The 22,994-nt window shown below is 45.6% G+C and overlaps 1 protein-coding gene across 5 annotated transcripts in view; it reads left to right on the top strand.

The window, feature by feature from the left end:
* Nucleotides 1–22,994, top strand: part of LOC102027057 (multidrug and toxin extrusion protein 1) — a 44,196-nt gene that overhangs the window by 7,053 nt on the left and 14,149 nt on the right. For 3 of the 5 annotated variants that reach the window (XM_005399261.2, XM_005399262.2, XM_005399264.2), the window contains 15 exons: nt 2,352–2,453; nt 3,332–3,400; nt 4,658–4,806; nt 5,813–5,855; nt 7,718–7,762; nt 9,984–10,081; nt 10,340–10,437; nt 10,537–10,650; nt 10,735–10,802; nt 13,889–13,997; nt 14,570–14,645; nt 16,393–16,462; nt 16,706–16,838; nt 20,965–21,059; nt 21,710–21,788. In XM_005399261.2, coding sequence (XP_005399318.1) covers nt 2,352–2,453; nt 3,332–3,400; nt 4,658–4,806; nt 5,813–5,855; nt 7,718–7,762; nt 9,984–10,081; nt 10,340–10,437; nt 10,537–10,650; nt 10,735–10,802; nt 13,889–13,997; nt 14,570–14,645; nt 16,393–16,462; nt 16,706–16,838; nt 20,965–21,059; nt 21,710–21,788 — 1,348 coding nt within the window. The other 2 variants (XM_013522186.1, XM_013522188.1) reach the window with 2 other exon arrangements.

Below are 22,994 nucleotides of genomic sequence, written 5' to 3'. Positions count from 1 at the left end.
ATGCCTATGATGATCCAATGTCTCTGGCTTTAGATTCTGCAAAATCAGGCTGAACAGGTCAACTTTTTCTAAAAAATTAATTTCTATTTGTTTGCATGGCTGGGGGTCAAACCCAGGGCCTTGTGCTTGCTAGGCAAGTACCCTCCCACTGGTGTACACTCTCAAACCCAACCTTTCTTATTTATACCTCTTCCCCCTCCATTCTCACCCCTTGCTCATTTTACGTAGGTTCACTTAAGTAAACATTGCTTCTGCTTACTAGTGGGAAGCTCTGTTGGAAAATAGGCTCATGCTTGGTTTCTGCAGCAGAGAGAGAGGTGCCTGGGTCTGGGGTTGGGAACTGATGCGAAAAAGATATGTCTGCTACTTTTGCATGCGCGTCACACACGTATATGCACACACAGAGTTAGGGACAGGCCATTCCTTTTTTTAATCATTCCTTGTTTTCTTTCGAGACAGGGTCTTACTGTTTATCCTGGGCTGGCTTCAATCTTGGGACCCTCCTACCTCAGCCTCCTCAGTACTGGGATTGTAGGCATCCACTGCTGTATCAAGCCAATCTATTTTTTGAAGGACTGGGTCCATCACCACAGCTGAAAACTCACTCAGATGTGGATTCTGAGGAAGAGAGAAAGCAGTTATTCTGTCACAGCTTGGGGACCTAATCAAACCCTTATCAGCACCTGCTGTGGCAATTTTGGGGTGGCTGCAGCACAGGCAGACAGGCTATGCTGGGTCAGGTGGAGGCCAGCACAAGGTGCGGTATCACTGACACCTAAGAAGGAAGCACGTTTGAGCTCAGCACCGAGGAGCCCATTTCCCTTGTGGGCTATGAGAGGCAGCATGAAGCTGGAGCAGCAGCAAGTCACCATCCTGGCACGTCAGCTTTTAAAGGGGCCCCATGGGGCGGGCACCACCAATCGCTAGGTAACTCTTCTCTCCTCCTAAGCAGTGGGGGTCAGATGAATCCCCTCTTGGGCCAGCAGTCCCTCTTCTCCACTGGAGCAAGATACTGGACTGCCTGAGGCTAGCAGGTGAGGGAGCAGAAGGTGGTCTTAAATTAACCTCAAGAAACAAGCCAGATGTCTAATTGTGCAATAATTCACAGCAGTCACTGGAAGGAATGGCCCAGTATTCCAGAAACTGAGTTTGCCCTCATATCTGAGCCTTCATAGAACTAAAGAACTAGAGGTGCTGGACAGACTGGTAGCATTTTCCCAGGGTGCTTAGATCTCACTGGCCTTCTAGTTGGATGATGGTATTCCCACCTGCCCCCTCATAGCAGTAGAATATTTTGGTGGCTGGAGCGAGTTCTTTTTTTTTTTTTCCGTCTTTTTGAGACAGGGTCTTGGTATGCACTTTAGGCTGGCCTTGAGCTCACTTTATAGCCCAGGCTGATCTCAAACTTACAATGATCCCCCTTCCTGCCTCAGTCTCCCGAGTGCCGGGATTACAGGTGTGTGCCACCACGCCTGGCTTTGGAGTGAGTTCTTGATGTTAAAGTGCTGGATTCTTTCCAGGAGAATCTTCTTTAGGAATCTGGGATGACAAGGGGATTATCCAAGAGTGCAGCCTCTGAAAACTTCAGAAGAAATAATGTGGTCTTTGGTGTAAGAAGTTAAAGTGAAAGACATACCCAAGACTAGGAAGTTCTCAAAAATATGATTTTGGAGTGGGGATGGAGAGAACCTATTTGATGAGTATAGGGGTACAACTGAGTGGGGGAATAACTTTTGTTGTACAGGGAGTTATATTCAGGACTTTCATACTGCGCTACATTCCAGCATTTTTTTAATTTTAAATTTTGAGACAGGGTCTCACTAACTTGTTAAATTGCTTAGGCTGGGATTGAACTTGAGATCTGCTAGCCTCAGCCTGCCAGTAATACTCTCTAATATTCTAATATTCTCTTGCACAGTAGGGTAACTACAGTTGACAACAATTATTTGCATGTTCCAAAGTAGCCCAATAAAGAAGACTTTGAATGTTCCCAATGCAAAGAAAGGATACATGTTGAAGGTGATGGATATGCTACTTACCCCGTTCTCATTATCACACAGGGTACACTAGATTGAAATACCACACTGTATACCACAAGCACGTAAATTATTATGTGCCAATTAAAATCTTTTTTAAAAATTAAAAATGGAGTTCTGACCTGGTAGTTGCAAATAAACAGTTTACTGTTTCAAGGAGTCCCTCAGAAATTGGCCATTTGTCCATGGAAGTTTGCAGTAGCTACCTGAGACCTGGAGTTTCGTTCCTTCCCACTGGAGTTGGCTGGGGAGGGCCCTGGGCCTCCCTGCACTGTGTGGTTGGCGCTTATCTCCCCTAGTCCTCTCTCTTCCCAGTTCCTGGCCCAGCTGATGATATTCCTGATCAGTTTCATCAGCTCTGTATTCTGTGGCCACCTGGGCAAGCTGGAACTGGATGCCGTTACCCTCGCAATTGCGGTATGTATGAGGCTCTCTAGTGGGTCAGTGAGAGCTGCCTGTATTTGTGTCCTCTTGCTGCTATAACAGACCGGCACAACTGAGTGCCTTAAAATTATCTCAGTGAAGCCTGAACTGGGCTTCAATGGGTTTAAAGTCAAGATGCCGCAGGACTGCAGCCTTAGATAATTCTCTTTTGCTGTGTGACCACAGAGCCGCAGGTTCTAGGGGTTAGAATGGGGACATCTTAGCCGGGCGTGGTGGCACACGCCTGTAATCCCAGCACTCGGGAGGCTGAGGCAGGCGGATTGTTGCGAGTTCAAGACCAGCCTGGGCTACAAAGTGAGCTCAAGGCCAGCCTGAACTACATAGCAAGACCCTGTCTCAAAAAAACCAAAAAAAAAAAAAAGAATGGGGCCATCTTTCAGGGGGTGTTATTCTGTTGGCCACTTCATGTAATTTGTAATCTGTGGAGCTCCGATTCCATGGAACTGGAGCTCCGGTCCCATATCTGGGAGAAGGAAATCATAAAAGGGGACTCAAAATCTGACATCAGCAAGAGGAATAAGCTCCCCAACACCCATTCCTGTCAGCCTCACTGAACCCTAGTCTGGACATGGATGGGAAGGTGGAGGTCTAGATCTAAACCAGTGTCCAGACCAGTTCATGACCCTCTGAGCTCGACTGCAAAAAAATTAAAAAAGCAAGAAGGCTGCATGATAACCTTTCGCCTAGATTTTTTGTCCTTCTCAGAACTCATGCATGTCCTTCAAGGTGGGCCCAGTGAAGGTGAGCAGGTGATTAAACTGGCTTGTTAATGCACGGAGGAGCACGGCAGGGATAGTGAATTGGCCTTCCTGTCCTTTTAACTCTGCCTGGCTTATCTGGTTTGTCTCTAGATAATCAATGTCACTGGCATTTCTGTGGGACATGGCTTATCTTCTGCTTGCGACACCCTCATCTCCCAGGTAAATGGAAGTGGTCACATTCTCACAGTAGCCCCAGACATCTCTTGAGGGTAGATGGAAGAAAGAACTCCAGCATTAGGAAGGAGAGTCAGCCCTCAACTTCAGCTCTCCTTACCTGCATTCTTTGCAGGGTATGTGGGTTTCTTTCAGCCTTGTGAACTACCGTTGATCTGATGGCTGCTTTATACTACATTTTTACCAAACGGGACACTTGGTGAAAGTCCCTCCTATCACTCATGTCTTAGTTGCTGTAGTCTTGTGGTTCTTAAATGTGAGCCGGCATCACAATCCCCTAGGGAGCTTGCCGGAGCACAGGCTGCTGGGCCCCTGCCCTGAGTGATGCTGAATGTTCAACATTCTCCTCGGGGAGAGGTGGATAGGTGTGGGAGGGAAACATTCTGAGTTGTATAGTGATGCTGTGTCAACATAAGGTGGGGTTGCAGACCAATGCATCCATCATAAGTTGAAAATATCTTTAGTAAAAAAATTCATTGAATACACTTAACCTATGGAACATCCTGGCTTAGCAACACAGAGTACTGTAGAGTGTCAGCGGCTTCCCTTGTGATCAGGTGGCTGACTGGGAGCTGTGGTTTGCTGTCACTACCCAGCTTCCTATGAGAGAAGGACCTCACATAATTGCTAGCACAGGCAAGATTCAAAGTCAAAATTCAAAGTACAACTTCTTTCTACTGAATTCATATCCCTTTTGTACCATGTTAAAGTAAAAAGAAACCTGTAAGTCAGTCCATCCTGAGTATAGCACCGTCTGTGTTTGCTAATGCCAGGGTGTAAGCCTTCCCTCTATGGCTAACCTGAAGGTGCCACAGAGAGGTCAGTAAACGTGAAGCTGGAAGACATGTGCACAGTTTGGCACCTGTAAGTCTGTAAGAGCTGTCTCCTCATACCACCGGCCCTGGCCCCAGAATTTCTGCTTTGGAAATTTCTGCCCAAGAAATTGCATTTCTAGCAACTTTGCAGCTTACGCAACTCTGACTGCATGTTGGGGTCATATGAGGGAAGTTTTAAAAATTATGCTGAGTCCCAATCCAGAATATCTTTAGTGGCTCCCTGGCATCTGTGCTTTTGAAATGCTCCCCATGTTCTAAAACCTCTTATCTTTTTCACCTCTTCCCTAAGGCATTTGGCAAAGTCTCCAGGGCACCTAGTGGCATAGCCAAAGGCTTTGGGGGTGGGGGACAATGGGGATGTGTGCTTTCTGTGCTGATAGTTTTGTTTTGGCTGAATGCACCCCAGACGTACGGGAGCCAGAACCTGAAGTACGTGGGGGTGATCCTACAGAGGGGCACACTCATCCTGCTGCTCTCCTGCTTCCCGTGCTGGGCACTCTTCCTCAACACTCAGCACATCCTGCTGCTCTTCAGGCAGGACCCAGAAGTGTCCAGGTAAGACAAGGCTGTCATGGTGGATGCAGCAGGTATCCCAACAAAAAGACAATCATCCAGGTTCCACCTCTGGGAGTTACAAAGGACAGGAACACGGGCACCACCAAGCTGGGGTGCAAGTTCTCCTAGGCTGACCCCTCCCACCCAGGCCTTACTGACTCCTGTATCTGGCTCCTAAGATCTAGAACCTTCCTTCTCTGGAGGACTTCCACGGTAAAGAGTTTTGAGTAGAATTAGAGTTGCAAACTCCTGGTGGCTGGGGGGCATAGCTCAGAGATAGAATGCTTGTCAAGTGTGCTGAGGCCTGGGTCTGATCCCCAGCACCAGGAAAAAACCAACAATAATAGCAAAAAGATTTGTGAACATCCTCTGTGTGTGGCATGGTCGTTTGTGATGTTTAGTCATAGTAATTCCTGACCATGGTTAGTATGAAAAGCATTTGAGTGCTTTAAGTCCTGCTGTGTGTCTCTAGGCCTCCTTCACCTCTTTTTTAATTGGTCTAGGGTGAGGCCTGGACATGAGTAGCTTTCAAAGCTTCCCACATGATTCTGATGAACTGCCACATTTGAGATCTACTGCTTCATGGACTAAGGCCTTTAAAATTAAATTCTTGCCCTAAACCAGTGGCTCCAAACCCAGAGGCACTTGGAAATATTTGAAGACATTTCTGGGTATCACAGCTGGTCATGGGGCTGCTATTGGTTAGGACCAGAAAGACTTGGTGACATCCTGTGATGCACAGGACAGTTCCCAGGACAGAGTTTTCTGGCCATGGTGCAGTGTTGAGAAACCCTGTCCTGCACCTAAAGATGGAAAAATCAAGAAAGGTAATTTGGGGTATGTCAAGCTCTAAGTATAAATTTTCTTATTTGCTCTCATGGTTTAAATCCATTTATTTAGAAAGAGAGAAGGCAAAAGGTAGCTTTAGTCATTAGTTATTTTATTTTGCCTCTCCTTCTGTGAAATGGAGGCCTCTATTATTGGTTCTTATCTTTTCATTATGCAGGCTTACCCATGCCTATGTCATGATCTTCATTCCCGCTCTTCCTGTAAGTTTTGAAGGGTTCAGAGTTTCATTTCTTGGGGTCTGTGGGTGGAAAGTGGCGGCAACATCCCTGAGCCCCATGTCTGGCTCAGTCCTCCATTGGCATCTTAATGGAAGCATGGTTTTAATTATAACCATTAAGGACATGACTGGTTTGTCCCTCAAACACTAGGGTGGGCGATTCAACTCCAAGAGACACTGTCTTAAATTCCCACTGCTGGGCCACCCTTTGGGATCATCTGGGGAGAAGAGTCCAGACTCCTATTTTAGGATTAAAGCCATACCCAGTTCAGAACCTCTGAGGGCTGCTTTGATCTTTAGACTTTACTTAGCTGAGGGTGGTCACCCAGAGCTATTAGTGGGTGTTAATGTTTGACACCCACTCGTGTGCGGTCAGTGAACCACTAACGCTAAGTCTGTCCAGTTGGAGAGCACAGTTGAATTAGTTTGCTGAGGCTTCTATAACTGAACACCAAAGGCTGATGGGATTAGGCAACAGAAATGCACTTTCCACCGTTCTGGAAGCCGCGTATCCGAGGCCAAGGTGTCGGCACAGTTGTTCTCGTCTGTGGTCTCTCCTGGGCTCGCAGATGTCTGCCCTTTGGCTGCCACATAACATGGTCATCCTCCTGCTACTCTGAGTAACTTGGTGAAACTCTGTCTCAAAAATAAAAAATTAAAAGGGCTAGGGGTATAGTTCAGTGGTAGAGCACTTGCCTAGCATGTGAGAGGCCCTGGGGCTCAGTCCCTAGTACTGTAAATGAAGGAATGAATGACCAGTCAATCTATAATCCCAGTAATCTGGGAGGCTGAGGCAGGAGAATCACAAATTCAAGCCCTGTCTGGGCAAGTTAGTAACTTAGTGAGACCCTGTATCAAAATAAAAAAATAAAAAATAAAAACTCGGATTTAGCTCAGTGAGAAGACTGAGTTCAATCTCACCAAAAAAATTAAAAATTAAAATAATAAAAGTAAGTAACTAAAGGATACCAATTCTGTTAGATTATGGCCTTACTCTGATTCCTTAATTTTAATTTGATCAGGTCTCCAAAAACAAAAGACCTCCAAATTGTTACGCGTGTGTGTGTGGGTTAGGGCTTCAAAGTGTGAATTTGGGAGACCTAATTCGGCCCATAACAATAACCATTTGCCCTCATAACTGGCATTGAGTGCTGGACGTGGTGACACACACCTATAATCCTAGTACTTGGAAGGCTGAGAAGCAGGAGGATTGTTGCAAGTTTGAGACCAGCCTGGGCTACAAAGTGAGCTCAAAGCCAGCCTGAACTGCATAGCAAGACCCTGTCTCAAAAAGAGAGAACAATACAAAACAAACAAACAAACAAAACTGGCATTGCTTTCTTTTTCTAAAATTTTTAATTTTATTTTTAGACTTTAAAATTTTTATTTATATGTTTTTGTGATGCTAGGGATTGAACCCAGGGCCTCATACATGCTAGGCAAGTGCCCTACCCCTGAGCTATACCCCAGCCCTGTCCTTAAATATTTCTAATGTGATAATCTTTCATTGTTTCACCAAACAGGATGGTAGCCCGGTCTACAAGGATGGGTCCTCCGAGTTTTATGTCGACGTCCCCAGGAAAATGCTTGCCATGCACTGAAGGAAATTACATTTCCTTTTGCCACTTGGGGAGGGGGTCAAGTGGGGAGGTTGGATCATACTCATCCACAAAGGAGATGACCACAGATGCCCCGCCCCACCCCCGCACTCACATGGTGCCTCTGTGTCCCTGGGCAGGTGCAAAGGGCAGCCAGGCCCCGGTTATGGCACAAGCCAGCCGTGGCTCCAGCTCAGTGATGTGTGTCGGGCCTCACTGGTAACGTTCACCTCTTCCTCTTTTACAGGCAGCTTTTCTTTATACATTACAAGTTAAATACCTGCTCAACCAGGTAATGGGGATGGCCCTTCTCCTTGGGGGGAGTGGAGGCCCTGCAAATACTCAGGGGTCTTGGAGACCAGGGTAGAGGGAGCTCACCTTCTTAGGGCCACTGAAAAATGTTTTCAAAGTTGTATGCACAGGGCTTTGCTGTGGAGAGGTTCGTTAGGTAATATCAGGGAGTGAACATATTACTTTTGGCTCTGGAAAATTCGTATCCAGTTCTTACTAGGAAATATTGTCATTGGCATTATTAGCACCAGGGCCGCTGTGTTCTTTGGCTCCCTGGAGGGAGGGATGCAGGCCTGTCTGCTCTCCAGAGAGAGCTAAAGGTTACAGTGGCCTGCCTGGTCCCCGAGGGTCAGCCTTGCTGCTTAGCTCTGTCTGAAAGCTCTTAATTGCTCTAGTGGAGACACAAAAGCTCAAACTGTAATGACATCTAACATCAGCCAGCACTCTTCCCATGTGGCTCACAGCATTGGCCAGAGATCCCAACATAGTTGCCCCCACTTGGTAGGTGTGGATATATGATTCTAGTGCATGGTGTGGGATGTGGGCTATTCCTTCTAGACAAATCCAGGTAAATGCAGGACCAGGCCTGATGTCCTTGCCACACTTTTCAGAATAGCTAACAGGGAAAGAAAGGAGAGTTTCCTACCTACTTAATGATCTTAATTTAGGATACTACCACGTTAACATAATAATAGTTACATATTTTATTAGCATGCATATTACTTTCTTGAAGTAGTTGAGAAAAGGAAATTAGTATTTTTGGTTCATCTCTGGGCTGTGTTGTTTAGTTGAGAACCAAGTTGAAAGCAGAGAGAACCCTAAGTACCTTGCAGGGTCTCTTTCTTCTTGGCTGTCAGCTGTCGGGCATTGTGGTGAGCTAACCTCAGGTGCAGGCTTGCTTACATGGAGACAGAGGGTATGAACACTGCACATTCCTCACACCAAGGACAAGGGAAAGGCCTAGAAGTGGAGGGCTTTGAACTGAGAGGGCTGGGGAGGTGTGAACTGGGTTATGGTAAACACGTAGGGCTGGCGAGGTGGAGCAGGGAGAAGGGCATTCCAGGCAGTGGAGCAACAGGGCCTCCTGTCTCCTGGTTCAGCGGCCTCCACCACTTTTTCTTCCTGTCACCTGTCTTTTGTAGGGCCATCATACCTATGATTTCATCTTTTCCTTCTACATTGGTCAGTTACCTGGCCCTGTAGGTCCTATCTATTCCTCCTTTTGTGCTGTGCCACTACCTGAATTCATTTTCTGTCATTTGTCCTCTGTATCATTTCTGTAGGATTTTAACTAGTCTCCTTGCTGCCAGATTTTCCCTGGGTCCATCCTACACCGAGCTGTCTGCCTGAAATGTAAATCTGATCACAGACTCCCTTGCTGAAAACTAACTAGGAGCTCCTGACAAATAAGTGGTCCATGTAAGTGGTCAGCCAAGACTCTTGTCCTGATATGGACTCAAGTCCTGTTTTCCTTGCAATCTGTAAATCTAGCCAGGTATTGTGGTACATGGCTGTAATCCCAGTACTCTGGAAGGCTGATGCAGGGCAATTGCAAGTTCAAGCCCAGCCTGGGCAATTTAACAACTTAGCGAGACCCTATCTCAAAAACAAAAACAAAACAAAAGTGTCTGGAGATGTAACCCAGTGCAAAAGACCTGGGTTCAATCATTAGTACAAAAACAAGCAGAACCCAAAAACTTGCAAAAAATGGATATGGTAAGCGCTATATGCTGAGCTCTATATACAACCCCTGTGTCTCTGAGATTCCAAACAGACAGGTGTTTCTCCTGCCCCTGCTTCTCAGGGTCGGCTGCGATAGTCTACTCCACATCTCAGAAAGGAATGTTAGTTTCACAAGGTCTTCTCTGGTCAGTTTTCTGAATTTCAGTTTTGGTCAAGACAATGTTGTGCTTTCACCTGCTATCCCTCATTGTCTGCAGTGTCATCTTTAAACATGTTGTCTCTGCCAGCCCCCCACCCTGGCAGATGAGCCATTTCTCTTCTTCATTCGCTTCATTCTGCCTTTTCTCCTGCCTGTGGCACTCTGTGGCCAGAGCTCCATACCTCATGCTCAAAAAAGAGGAGGAAGGGAGGGGAGAGGGGGAAGGTAGGAACAGCAGGGATGTGGTATCCCCAGTTAACCCCTCCTGCTGGGACACTGGCAGAGCTGGAGCCTAACGCATGTCCTGGTGAGTGTAGCCTGCAGTATCTCCTTGTTCCAGGGAATCGTTCTGCCCCAGATTGTGACCGGAGTTGCAGCCAACCTTGTCAATGCCTTTGCCAACTATATATTTGTCTATCAGCTGCACCTTGGAGTGACGTGAGTCTGGCTTCCTCTTGGGACAGGGAGGAGGGATGACTTGCATGTGGCTTTTCCAGGGTCCAGAAAAGCACCTTATGGCCCCATGTGTGACTCCTTGTGCCATCCTGGGAAACATTGGTGGGGATGCTCCCCTGGGAAGAAGATGCCTCAGGGTCTGCAGAAGAGCACACAAGGGATAGCCAGCTCTGTGCCGCACTGAGAGAAGCAGGGCAGCTCTGGAGCACAGCACCTGTCCTTACCAGGACCCTTTTTCAGGGGTTCTGCGCTGGCCAATACCATTTCCCAGTTCACCCTGGCTCTTCTCCTCTTTCTCTACATCTTCTGGAGAAAACTGCATGAAGCCACATGGGGAGGTAAGCACTGCCTTTCCTTCCATCTTGGATGTGAGTTTGCCCTGGGCTGAGTTGCTGCCCCATGGCCCAATATGTTGGAAATGTGTGTCACGCCTGCAGGCTGGTCCCTCGAGTGCCTGCAGGACTGGGCCTCCTTCCTGCACCTGGCCATCCCCAGCATGTTGATGCTGTGCATTGAGTGGTGGGCCTACGAGATCGGGAGCTTCCTGAGTGGTATGTGTGTGGACGACGGGATGACTGAAGGAAATGTGGGGGATCCTGTGCAGAAGCAGGGAATCAGCTGTCTTTGTCCACCAGGTGTCCTTGGCACTGTGGAGCTGGGCGCCCAGTCTGTTGTGTATGAGCTGGCTGTCATCGTGTACATGGTGAGTGTCTGAGAGCAGCCATGCAGCTGTGCTAGATGTTTTCCTTGCTTGATTCTTTGAAAGAGTTCTACAGATGAGCACAGGCATTAATGTTACAAGTAATAACCTGTGAAATGAGTGGCCAAAATAAAATGTCATTCTAAAGCTGGGGAGGGTCCCTGTGAGCTGCAGGTGGGATGGGCAGAAATTCCAAAGATCTTCTGGTTCTCTGTCCTAACATAGTTCAAATCTGAAAGAGTTGAGTGTTTTCCCATAATTTTAGCATCTTTCTCAGTTGTCACAACAGAAAGGTCTCGAAGGGCCTAGTGAGGTGGAGCTGGGTGGGTGGGGGTTTTGCCATGAACGCGAAGCTACTTGCCTGTCACCATGACAGCTCCTGTCCTGTCCTGAAGCCTCCTTCCTACATGACAGGGAAGCCCCTGAGGAGAGACTCAAAGGAATGCACAGTGGCGCTGCTCACCATGGCCAGAGCGTGGAAGCCATCCAGTGTCACCGCCCACAGATGGGCCTGGCTGAGATGTGCGTGTGCACAGTGGGCTTAAGTCAGCCTTTGGAAGGAAGGGCACGCTGATGTTCTAGAGAAGAGCTGTCATTGTCAGAGGCTTTTCTGTGAATTGTTTCACTGGAAACATAAACTAGAAATTCTGAAGGACTTTCTTCCATGGCAAGCACCACTTTAGAAACAGAAGTTGAAAGTGGGAGCCGGGGGCTATAGCTTGATAGTGGAGTGCTTGCCTGGCATACGTAAGGCCCTGGGATCTGTCCCCACCGCTGCAGAACAAAATGAAACAACAATAAAATCAGAAAGGGGCATTTGTAACATTGAAAGAGACTAAAGCCAGTGTATTTTTGTATTTTTTGTGGTATTAACGCTTAGATTCCATCACTCGTTGGTTATATTTTAAATACATATTTCCTCCTATTTTCTTTAAGAATCATTCTCTTATGAGCCTGTGCTTTTTTTTTTTTTTTTTTTGGTCTTTTTGAGACAGGGTCTCACTATGTAGCCCAGGCTGGCCTTGCAGCGATCCTCCTGCCTCAGGCCCCCAAGTGCTGGGCTTATAGGTGTGTGCCACCATGCCTGGTGGGCCTGTACTTTTGGTTTTTGTTTTTCTATCATTTATTTTAATCTGTATTTTTAAATTTTTATGTTTTATTTAAGTTCTATATTTCACTACCTTCCGAGACTACATCTAAATCAAAATGCTTAATGGAAAAAAAAAACCAAAAAAACAAAATGCTTAATGGAACATTAGTACTCTACTGTGTGTGGTATAGTTTTTAAACTAGTCTCCCATTGTTGAATATTTAATTTCCAATGTTTCAATATTAATAATACCTCAGTGAACATATTCGCACTGTACAGCAAATATGTCTGTACATCTGCTTGGTTGTTTCTTTACGATAAATTCCTACAAGTGAAATTTATCTACAGTTTTTGGTCTTTTGGGTATATTGTCATATCCTTTCCCATAGGCCTGTAGGAATGTGCCCTTCTGTTTCTCCCTAATCCGAAGAAGGATGGGTACCCTTTATTGCACAGGTTACATTTGCTCCATTTCCTGTCTCTCTCTGTCTTTCTGTCTCTCCCTGTCTCACTCTCTCTCTGTCTCTTTCTCTATTCCTCCATGTACACGGTCTGTAGTTAAATACCATCAGTTGTTCCAGTGATGTCCTTTGTAACCATTCTTTTTACCTGGCATTAAGGTGACAATGTATCTTTTTTTTTTTTCTACCAAAGATTGAACCAGTATGTTTAGTTTTTGTTGCTTTGTTTTGTTTTTTACCACTGAACTATATCCCCAGACTCTCTTTTTTTTATTTTGAAACAGGGTCTCACTAAATTGTCCAGGTTGGACTTGACCTTGCAATCTTTCTGCCTCAGCCTCCCAAGTAGCTGAGATTCCAGGCATGAGCTATCATGCCCAGCTGTGACACGTGACACAACTCTTTAAAGTCCTTTAATCTGGAACAGGTTCTTAACCTTTCTTTGTCCTCCTTGGTGTTGGCATTTCTGAAGAACACAGGCCACTGTATGTAGCATTTTCCTCAGTGTAGGTGCCTTTGTCTCCTGCGCAGACCCAGACCACCTGCTTTGGGCAGGAGAATGGAAGTGATGCTGTGCCCTGCTCAGGGCAGCATAGACGTTGACTGTCCCATCTTTAATGACATTAACGCAGGTGCTGGGTTAAGGTGGTGCCTGCCAGCTCTGTCCCTGTCACATGCTAGTCTCTCCCTTTGTGCTGAAGACGGCGTTTGATGGGAAGGGTCTGCATGGCACTGTGGTGAGCTTGCAGCCAGGGCTCAGGCTTCCATTTCGTTTGTAATCTTTAATCTGTGCGTCAGATTTTCTTTGACCTTGTGCTCTGTTCTGACTATAGGGCAACATTTATTTTCAAGTGAAGCTTTTTTCTTTATTAATAGCTCTCAAGTGGTAAATTTATAGATAACAGTAATGGAAAATCTTTATTGAGCACTGTCCACATGGGAGACACTGTTCGAAGCAGTTAGCATGTATGGACTCAGTAAAACCCACAATAACCGTAGGGGGTCAGTCCCTTGACTACAGCCTTTTTACAGATAAGACAGTGGAGATCCAGCGAGGTGAAGTAACTTGCCTGTAGTCACACCGTTGATAAATGTCTGTGTCAAAGTTTGAACCCAAACTTTCCGGCTTCAGAGTCCTGATTCCTAAACACAGTACAGTGCTACTTCCTTATAGTTCCTTTAGTACCATTCCTGTCTTCTCAATTTAGTCCCTTAATGGTCTTTAGAATAGCATAACCTGGACTCCAAACCACCCACCCCTCTTTCCCACCTCTCATTCCCAGGCGGGGAATATGATTGCATAGGTTCCTCCATGGCAGAGCTCGAACGCTAGCCCGTCTATGATTAGCATCATAACCTGGGGATCCAAGTTCCATATTTGCCCTAGGGGTTCCCAGCTGGACTAAGGGGATATTGCAAATGAGTCTTCAGAACGTGTAGGATCTAGCTTTGCCAGTAAGGTGCTGACATGAGGCTGCTCCTCTGTGCTGTGTTCTCACCCTGCAGTTTTGCTGTTGTAGGTCTTCTTTTCCTTTTAGATCCCTACAGGCTTCAGTGTGGCTGCCAACGTCCGGGTAGGAAATGCACTCGGTGCTGGAAACATTGAACAGGCAAAGAAGTCCTCCGTGGTGTCCATGGTGATCACAGGTGCTTAGATCCGTTTGTTAAGCCTCATGGTGCATGCAGTCTTCCCCATTTCCTGCAGACCTTGTCGGTCAGCCTTCCAGTGCCATGACAAAGCACCTGAGAAAATCAGTTCAAGAAGGGAAATGTTACTTCGGCTCATGGTTTTAGAGTTTTCAATCCATGGTTGCTTGGCCCCATTGCTGTGGGCCCGAGGGGAGGCTGACATCATGGCTGGGAACTCACTGTGGAACAGAGCTGCTCACCTCATGGCAGCCAGGAAGCAGAGAGAAGAGGGGAGAGGGCGGGACAGACCCTGCAAGGCACAGCCCCAGTGACTTACTCCCAGCTGGGCCTGCCTCTTAAAGTTTTCACAGCCTCCCAGTAATGCCATCAAATTGTGGATCCATCAGTGGATTAAAATCCACTCCTGAGGTAAGAGCTCTCATAATCCAATAACCTCCTACAAGCCCCACATCTGAACACTGCTGCCCTGGGAACCAGGCCTTCGACACATGAGCCTGTGAGGGACACTTAATACCCAACAGTAATGGACCTTGTTCACTGGGCTGTTTCTCCTGCCCTTTTACTTCCAGAGCTCTTTGCTGTAACCTTTTGTGTCCTGCTACTAAGCTGTAAGGATGTTTTGGGGTACATTTTCACTACCAACAGGTGAGTTCTGAAATTTTCTGCTTCTTTTTCTCCTCCTCCTTTGCCTCTTCCTGGACTCCTCCTTTCCAACCCTTCTTGATCTTCCTTCTCTTCTTCTCCTCCTCTTCTCCTTTTGCAATATCAGGGATTTTTTTTTTTAATTTTGAGATAGGGCCTTGCTAAGTCCCTACACTGCTGAGGCTGGGCTTGAACTTGCTGTCCTCTTGACTCAGTGCTGGGATTACAAATGTGGACCACATTTGGCTAAGTGTGTGAAATCTGTGGTATAAAAATGGTTAAATTGGGTAGATGCTGTCCTCAGGAAGCCCTGGGATAGCTGCATCTTGGAGGGGTGTCGGAATCATTTGCAAGATCAGAAACCACTGATGTTGCTTGGGAGGGACAGATCAGCTGTGGGAACTGATTCGTAATCTCAAATGCAAATTTAATAGGTATTAGTGGTGTTGCTGAAGAATTCTTTTGTGTGATAAACCTTTCTGTGCTCTGATGAGGGTTTTTGTTTCCCAAAGAGGCCAACAGTTATATTCTAGCCATATAGAAATACGGGCCCAGCATAGGGAGGTTGAGGCAGGAGGATCACAACTTTGAGGCCAACCTGAGCTACATAGTAAGACCTTGTCTCAAAAAAAAAATCATAGGTTTATTTCTTATTTGGACTACCTTTCTTAGCAATTATACAGTGCAAATTGGCATTCTCTTCATGGATGTAAGAAGCCAGTGGAATGGACAGAATTAAGTTCTGCAGTTTACTCTTCAGTTATTTGTCCTTAGATATGTTGGTGTTTTTCTGCCTCTGCCATTCTGTTACAGACTTCTCACCTCAGAGTAAGTAGGGAAGGCAGCTCAGAGAGCCCTCATTTTTTCAAGGGGAGTCAGATGATATCCTGAAGTCCAGGATACAGTGATGCTTCCAGTAAGAACATGGGGGAGTGTGTTTTGAGTCTACCTACTCTGGACAGGAAGAAAAATGAAAACAAAAGGCTCACACATTGTATCTTTGAGATTGGGGATGTAGGAAATTCAAAAACCAAATTGCCATCATGCACAACATAATGACCTTTTGGTCAGTGATGGGCTGAGGTTAGGGCAGTAGGCCCGTAAGGTTATAGTGGAGTTGAAAAAGTCCTGTGCTGTCACCTGGTGACGTTGTAGTGGCCACACCCTTGCAGTTGATGCCTTGCTCACTTCGTGGTGACTCTAGTGTATAAGCCTGCGCTGCCGGTTGTATGAAAGGTACCAAGGATAATTCTGCAGGAAGGGTCTGTGGCCTTCACAGTTTACTGAGCTGAGTTCCATGGGGAGCACCCCCTCTCCCCAGCACTGGGATTGAACCCAGGGCTTCACTCAAGCTAGGCCTTCGGCCCTTCATGGAAAGCACCCTAACTCTTAGGCTGCAGTGCTCCATTCTGCCACTGGGACACACTGACCTGCCCTAAGGAATCCACGTTAAAAGAAAGATGGCAATATAACCTGAATTTTAATTTTGGGGGTAGGTGTTCAGAATATTTAATTGCTTTGCATTGGTCAAATAGGTGATGTATTTTTTCTAAAAGTCATGGACTGTAACATGCGATTGGTTTCCTCTGTGTTCCAAGCAGTTGTAGAGTTGTCCCTGCACTGGCTCTTGACTAGAACACAAGTCCATGCCAAGGTGGGACAAGTGGAGGCCCGTGACAGGGGAACTGAAATTTTTCTTTTCCGTATGTTTGTTTCCTGCCAATTACCATGTGCTTTATTTTCTGGACAGAGACATCATTGCTCTGGTGGCTCAGGTGGTCCCAATTTATGCTGTGTCCCACCTCTTTGAAGGTCTTGCTGTGAGTATTTTGCAGAAGTCCTTTAAGCACTTGTATGATCTGTGTTATATATTTCTTACAATGATGATAAATTTCAACTGGGAAGAGAGTAAAGTATGAGTATCATTATCGTGATCATTTCTGCAGAACACTGTCACATGGACGTGAATTTTAAGCTTGAGCACCTTGGTAGGCCTGTGACCCAGTGGTGGGTCGCTCAGAACCCCAGCAGTCTCACTCTGATGGAATATTTCCTGCCTACAGTGTACCTGTGGAGGCATCCTGAGGGGGACTGGAAACCAGAAGGTTGGAGCCATTGTTAATGCCGTGGGTTATTATGTGATTGGTCTTCCCATTGGGATCGCACTGATGTTTGCGACTGAGCTCGGAGTGGTTGGTAAGCTTTAACCGTGTTCATGCAGGGTTCAGAAATCAAATGGGGCAGGCCCAGGAAATGGTTGTCAGAGCACACTGAAACTTGACTGTGGAATTCTGGAAATTTCCCACACTCCATCCAGGCAGGGAGGGCACTAGGAGGGGCCGGAAGTGGTCTTCTGCCCCTTCCAGGCCCCAGTGCTGGGTCATGCCCCCTTGCCTGTCGGTGCTGGTGATCTTCCACACTGTCGTACCTGAGCACAACAACTACCTTTCTAGCCCTTTCCCTGTCGTGTCATCCAGTTCTTCCTTCAAAGGAGGTTATAGCAAGAACCCTTGAAAAAGCATTTGGAAACGTCCCTTTTCTACAAAAGGGATTCTGTCCTTTTCGTGAAAGCCCTTTATATGTTGAGACCTTGAGAGTGAGACTCCAGGACTGACGCTGGCGGTCCTGGAGAGTTTGGGATGAGATGGGAAAGCCCAGGTCAGCATGCTTGGCTGCTGGACACAGAACGTCCTGCAACAGCGCCCCCGTGTGTTCTCAATGGGCGTGGCACGGAGCAAGCGCTCTCCTTGCGTACTCGCCGCCCTGTCCCCTCTTCTCCGTGTGTCGTGTGGGTTCCCACAAGGGCACAGAGGGGGCGAGTGTGGAAGATGCAGAAGGAGGTGAATCAGGGCACCCCTTTATCACCTTGCAGCTTTTGGAGGAAAGAACTAAATCCACAGCGTCTGAAATTACTAGAGCTTATCTTTTCAAAAAGCAGGGAAAGAAATTACTGCCCCATTTAATTTCTAGAATAATAATTGGGAATATACTGGCCACGAATAGGTGATTATATTAAAACCTGAATGTTGTCTTGGGGTGAAGTGGTGACCGACTTACGCATGGTTTGTTTTAATACATCAGTACCCGGTGAGCTCTGAGGTGGTGAGAAGTAATCTGATACCTACAGAGAACTTCCAGTCCCGCGCATTCCGTTGTTTTGTGCCCTTTTCTCAAGTTCAATAATATTTTAATTAAAAATATGAGAGATGTTCAGAGTGGAAGTGCCAGATTTCACTGGGCTTCCACCATGGTGCAGAAAATTATTTAGTTGAGTTTCTGGCATTCCTCATGTTTTGGATTTGCTGATGACACAGTTAATGGAAATATCAGAGCAACCTTTTTTTTTTTGTAATATATTTTATTTAACATAATGCATTCAAAATATTATCATTGTAACCTGCAATCAGTATAAAACACCAAGGAGACACTTTATATAATATTTGGTATCTTTTTATTATTGTTTTTACTGGGGATTGAACCCAGGGCCTCACACTGAGGAATATTTCCAGTCCTTTTTATTTTTTGAGACAGAGTGTGACCATGCTCAGCTATTATATCTTTTTTAAATATTATTTTTATTGATATATCATAATTGTGTACATTTATGTGGGGTATAGATGATACATGTATACAACAAAGAATGATCAGATCAAAGTGATCCGCATACCCATCTCCTTGCCTACTTATCATCTTTCATAGTGAGACGTTTGAAATTTACTCTAGTTAATTTGAAATACACAGGGTGGACTTCAAACACCCTGCTGTGTAATCAGTCTCAAACTATTCCTTCTATTTAAAACTTTGTAACTTCTATTTATTTATTTGTATGTTTATTTATCTATTATTTTCTGGGGATCTAACCCAGGGTCTCGCCACATGCTAGCCAACTGCTCTGCCAGTGAGCTACAGCCCCAGAGCCCAAAACTTCGTACCCTTTGATGAAGAACTTTTCTTGCTTCCCGCCTCCACAGGCCACTCCTGTGGCCTGGTAACCATTCTACTCTCTACTTCTGAGCTCAACTTTTAGAAGAGGAATCTATTTTGAAGTATAGATCCACCTATATCTCCAGGACTGTATTTAAGTCTCTTACTCATTTAGCAAAAGCATTCCTACTATGTGAAAAGTAGAGAAACAGTTGAGCGTCCCTGAAAAGAGGTGTTGGGGACTTTGGGGAGGTGAGAACACTGTAAGAAGACTGTAGTCAATCCCTTCACTCACTCTTAGGAGGAAGACTGCTACCACGTCATTGGGAATACCATGTGGCCTGTCCTGCTACCCAGAGGACAGGAGCATTTGGCCAGTTCCCACAAGCAACTCCAACAAAATGACAGACTCCAGATTTCCTAGGAGGCCTTTCAAATAGGCAAATTCCTAAGCCCAGAATAGGGATTTCTAATAATTAATCTGTTTTGGGTTTGCTAGGTTGAATCAAACAGAATTTTTTAAATGATACATTGTGATATTACTAGAAATAAAATTGATAACTTTCCAATTACAGCTGGAGAAAATCGGTCATTTTCCGTTGAGGCTGGTTAGAGTGAGCTTGCAATTCACGTGTACCTGGAACTCTGAGTTTGAAAGAGGAAGCCAGCATCTTGCTTTTACTAATGCATTATAGGAATGGCAAGTGGTCACTGCCTTCACTGCTGCGAAGGGCAGATTGATCACATCTGAAGAATACCACGTGAGGATGAGGGGTACTGAGAAGCAGAGACATAACCTTGAGCTAAGTCTGTCTACCACAAATGTAAACGGAAACCCATCCTAACCTCCTCAGCCCTTAGGTGGATCCAGACAGTTGTGGAATAAATAAACTAAGACCAAGCGAGGGGGTAAAGCCAACGCTGTGATTTCTGAGTCTGTTGGTCAAGGGAGCCAGCCAGCAAGAGCCTCACCCTACAAAAAGAGATGGCTGAAGTGTGTCTCATTGGAGCCTGTTGGCCTGGAGGGAACTGGAGCCTGGGGGAACTGGAGGCGGTGGACTAGGTCCTCCATGTGATTGCTTAAAGGGTCAAATTTATTTAACTTTCCCTAGTTAGTCCTAAGTTGAAGTGGGGACTAAAATTAGAGTAATTGTCAATTATTAGCCAATTCTAGGACATTTGGGGTCCACCGTTACAGAAGTTACTGTTTAGCTTCATGGGTTGTCACTGGGAAACCCAGGCAAAGCAGCTGCAAGTCTGCTTTCTAGCAGGGGGGCTTCTTGGGTTGCGTATCTCAGATAAGGCGCTGGTTGCCTGTGGTCGTGGCTGTAGAAGTCTGTTTTTTATATATAAGTTGACTGCAGGGTCAAGTTTGCACAGTCAGCCTCTGGTAGCTGTCTTAGAGCTTTTGATTCTGCCATTAGTTTTTTGTTGACAAAATGACCCTCATCATCTGGGTGCTCCTGCATGCCCTGGGCAGGTTTAGTAGGCGGGATGTGTGGGGGGTGTACTCGGAGAGCTGTGAGGCTTTTCCTGTCATCCGTTCCTACTCAGCCTCTTCTTTGTATGTTTTCTGTTCATTTCTAGGGCCATCACCCTGCCCTGGAGCTTCCAGCAAAATCTGTGCTAGGAGCAAGTTAAGATCTTAAGGGCAAGCAGGAAGCTCCGGGGGAGGGAACACAATTACTTCTAATGGTTGGTGACTTCTGCTTTAAGTTTTTCTTATATTTTACTGTTGTTATTATTATATGATTACTAGGGGTATAAAATGAGAATAGAGTCTTTACAAGCATAATTTTAGAATATGAACATTGTTTTCTAAAATGTTTTTCCAGCTGGGGTTGTAGCAGTGGTAGAGAGCATGCTTAGCTCCCGAGGTCCTAGGGACTTAAATATGAATTTATATAAACCTGAGGGATTTTTTTTTAAAAAGAGAGTTTTCCCCCCTTTCCTCTTTTAGTACAACTACAATTGATAAACATGCAAAATAACTAATTTCCAAATCAGGGACTTCTAGTGGAAACATACAAGTTAAAAATTTTAATTCCCTTACTTGGCACAATTTCTGCTTTTTTGAGAAGTTTGCCTCCTCTTTTGAGGAACACAGAACAGCAGTAGTTTGTCCTGGGAAATTTAGTTTGCTTATAACTATCATTTTCTTAATATGCAAGCATTATAATACCAAAAGCCAAAAATAACTTCTGAACCTTTGCACTGACATCCTCAGGGAGTGCTGAACCTTCTGGAACCTTCTGTAAACCCAGTTCCTGCCCACTATGCTGCATCTCAGCCATGGAAGCAGAGTCTCAGGATGGGCCACAGAAGTGACAGAAGACACTTCCTCTCTAGGAGTGGTTGCTTTCCGTGGAGCTGACCTGTTAAATATCTCCATTTCCAGGCTTGTGGTCAGGGATCATCATCTGCGCTGTCTCTCAAGCTGTGTGTTTTCTGGCCTTCATTGCTCGGCTCAACTGGAAACAAGCCTGTCAGCAGGTAACTGTGCTCAGTGCTGCCCCAGAGAAGTTCCTTTCCATCAGGCAAACAGGATCCAGATTGGCGCTCCCCTTCATTTTAGAAGGTTCTGTTCCCTTTTATGCTGCTTTAACGCTTGTTTTGTTTGTTTGAACTGGACTTCCAAATGTGGAGGGCTGCACGACCTGGGCCTTATCTATTGCCCTATGTTGATTCCATGAATAGAAAAATACAGTCTCTTGCACTTCATGCCAGGACCTTGCATTTGTCCCCCAAAAGCCTATTTCAGTCTGGAAAGTATACCACATCCACCCTAATACTGTTACATTTTGCTAAGATATTGTGTGCTTCCTTTTCTTTGCCCTTCCAGGGACAAGGCGAGGTCTGGAAATAGATAGAAAAAGGAGATGAAGGAAGCAAATGAAGAAGGGCAAATTCTAACCAACCTTGGTTGATCCACCTCCTTTACACTGTACTCTTTCTGTCCAGCCTCCCTCACCCATTGACATCATTTCAGTCTTTCTAATAGGGAATCCCATAGTGATGTAGAGAAATTTCAGCTTTATGTGTCAATTAAAGAAAATGACTTGACTTTTCAGCTGGGTGGCCCACTAAAATGTCCTAACAACTATGGAAAGACTTTTGGACCTACTCTGCTTTCTGTTTTCCAGGCTCAAGTACATGCCAACTTGAAGGCAGATATGCCCCTGAGTGAAAATTCTACTGTGTCTCAGGATCCAGTTTACCCAGGTAGGGTAAAGCTCTCACTTTTGAACAGGCCTGTCTGAGTATGACAGGAGGGACCACTGGGGAACAAAACTAGATTGGCTGCATGACCTCCAACTATAAGAGAGCACTAATGTTTCAGAAATAAATGATTAGGTCAAGCGACACCCACTTTGTGGGTAATTCAACTCCACACATTCTTATACCACCATAGAAGATTTAAAAGGCTGATGTTCTATTATTCTGGGGGTACTTCTGTAAGCATTCTGCAGGCATTTCTTTTAAAAATATATGCTTTAAAATTTTGTTTGATATATATAATAATTGTACATATTTGTGGGATACAGTATGACCTCTTGATACATATTTATAATGTGCAAGGTTCCAGTCAGTGTAATTGGCATAGCCATCACCACATACATTTAGAATTTCTTTGTGTTGGGCTGCAGGCATTTCTAATATGTGGTGATCCTGTGCATGGACCATATCTCAGAAACTGACATTTGCATGTTTGTTTTAATGGATTCTCTCATTGGTCATTAAAAGGTGTCCGGCCAGCGGGGCAGAGAGTAATAATACAATAAAACACTTTTATTGTGGAGGGCTCGGAGAAGATTGACAGAGAAAGAGAATCTTCTGGGGGCTGGGTCATGGGGACAATGGTTAAATATGGTCAGGCTAGAGGCAGGGTTTAGGGGGTTGGCTAGCTGATGTGGCAGGCTAGCATTGGGCAGGAGTGTGGGAAGATGAAACAGAATATTACATAAAGAGGAGTAGGAAGTCATAATTTGACTCTGGGAAGAAGGGCGGGGCTTAGCACATGGCCTCGAAGGGCCAATGCCATATTGGCCATGGCATATAGTCTCCAGTAGGTGGCGCCACAGCAAATCTAAAGGAATTATGAAAACCTTTCATCCCCGTCTTTTTGGTTATGGGGGCGACGACTCTTCTTAGACTGCTTCCTGCTGAATAGGGGCGTTGCCATGATAGGAGGGCAAGGGGATGACGGTTGTCGCCTGCATGACTGCCAGTGTTGAGAATGTCTGCCACAGCGACGAGTTCGTTGGCCGTGATTGTACGAAGACTGGATTGAACAAAACTAGACAAAAGTTTAAAAATATAGGGACCTACTAGTAAACAGGCCATTATCATGATTATAGGGTCCGGAAGAGGTAGCAAGAATGGTGCCCATGACCCAAATGTGTCATTCCACCAGGACCATGGTGAAGT

Source organism: Chinchilla lanigera, unplaced genomic scaffold, assembly GCF_000276665.1.
Source record: "Chinchilla lanigera isolate Chin_1 unplaced genomic scaffold, ChiLan1.0 scaffold00066, whole genome shotgun sequence".
NCBI classification, from domain to species: Eukaryota; Metazoa; Chordata; class Mammalia; order Rodentia; family Chinchillidae; genus Chinchilla; species Chinchilla lanigera.
This window is presented reverse-complemented; position numbering and strand designations above follow the sequence as displayed.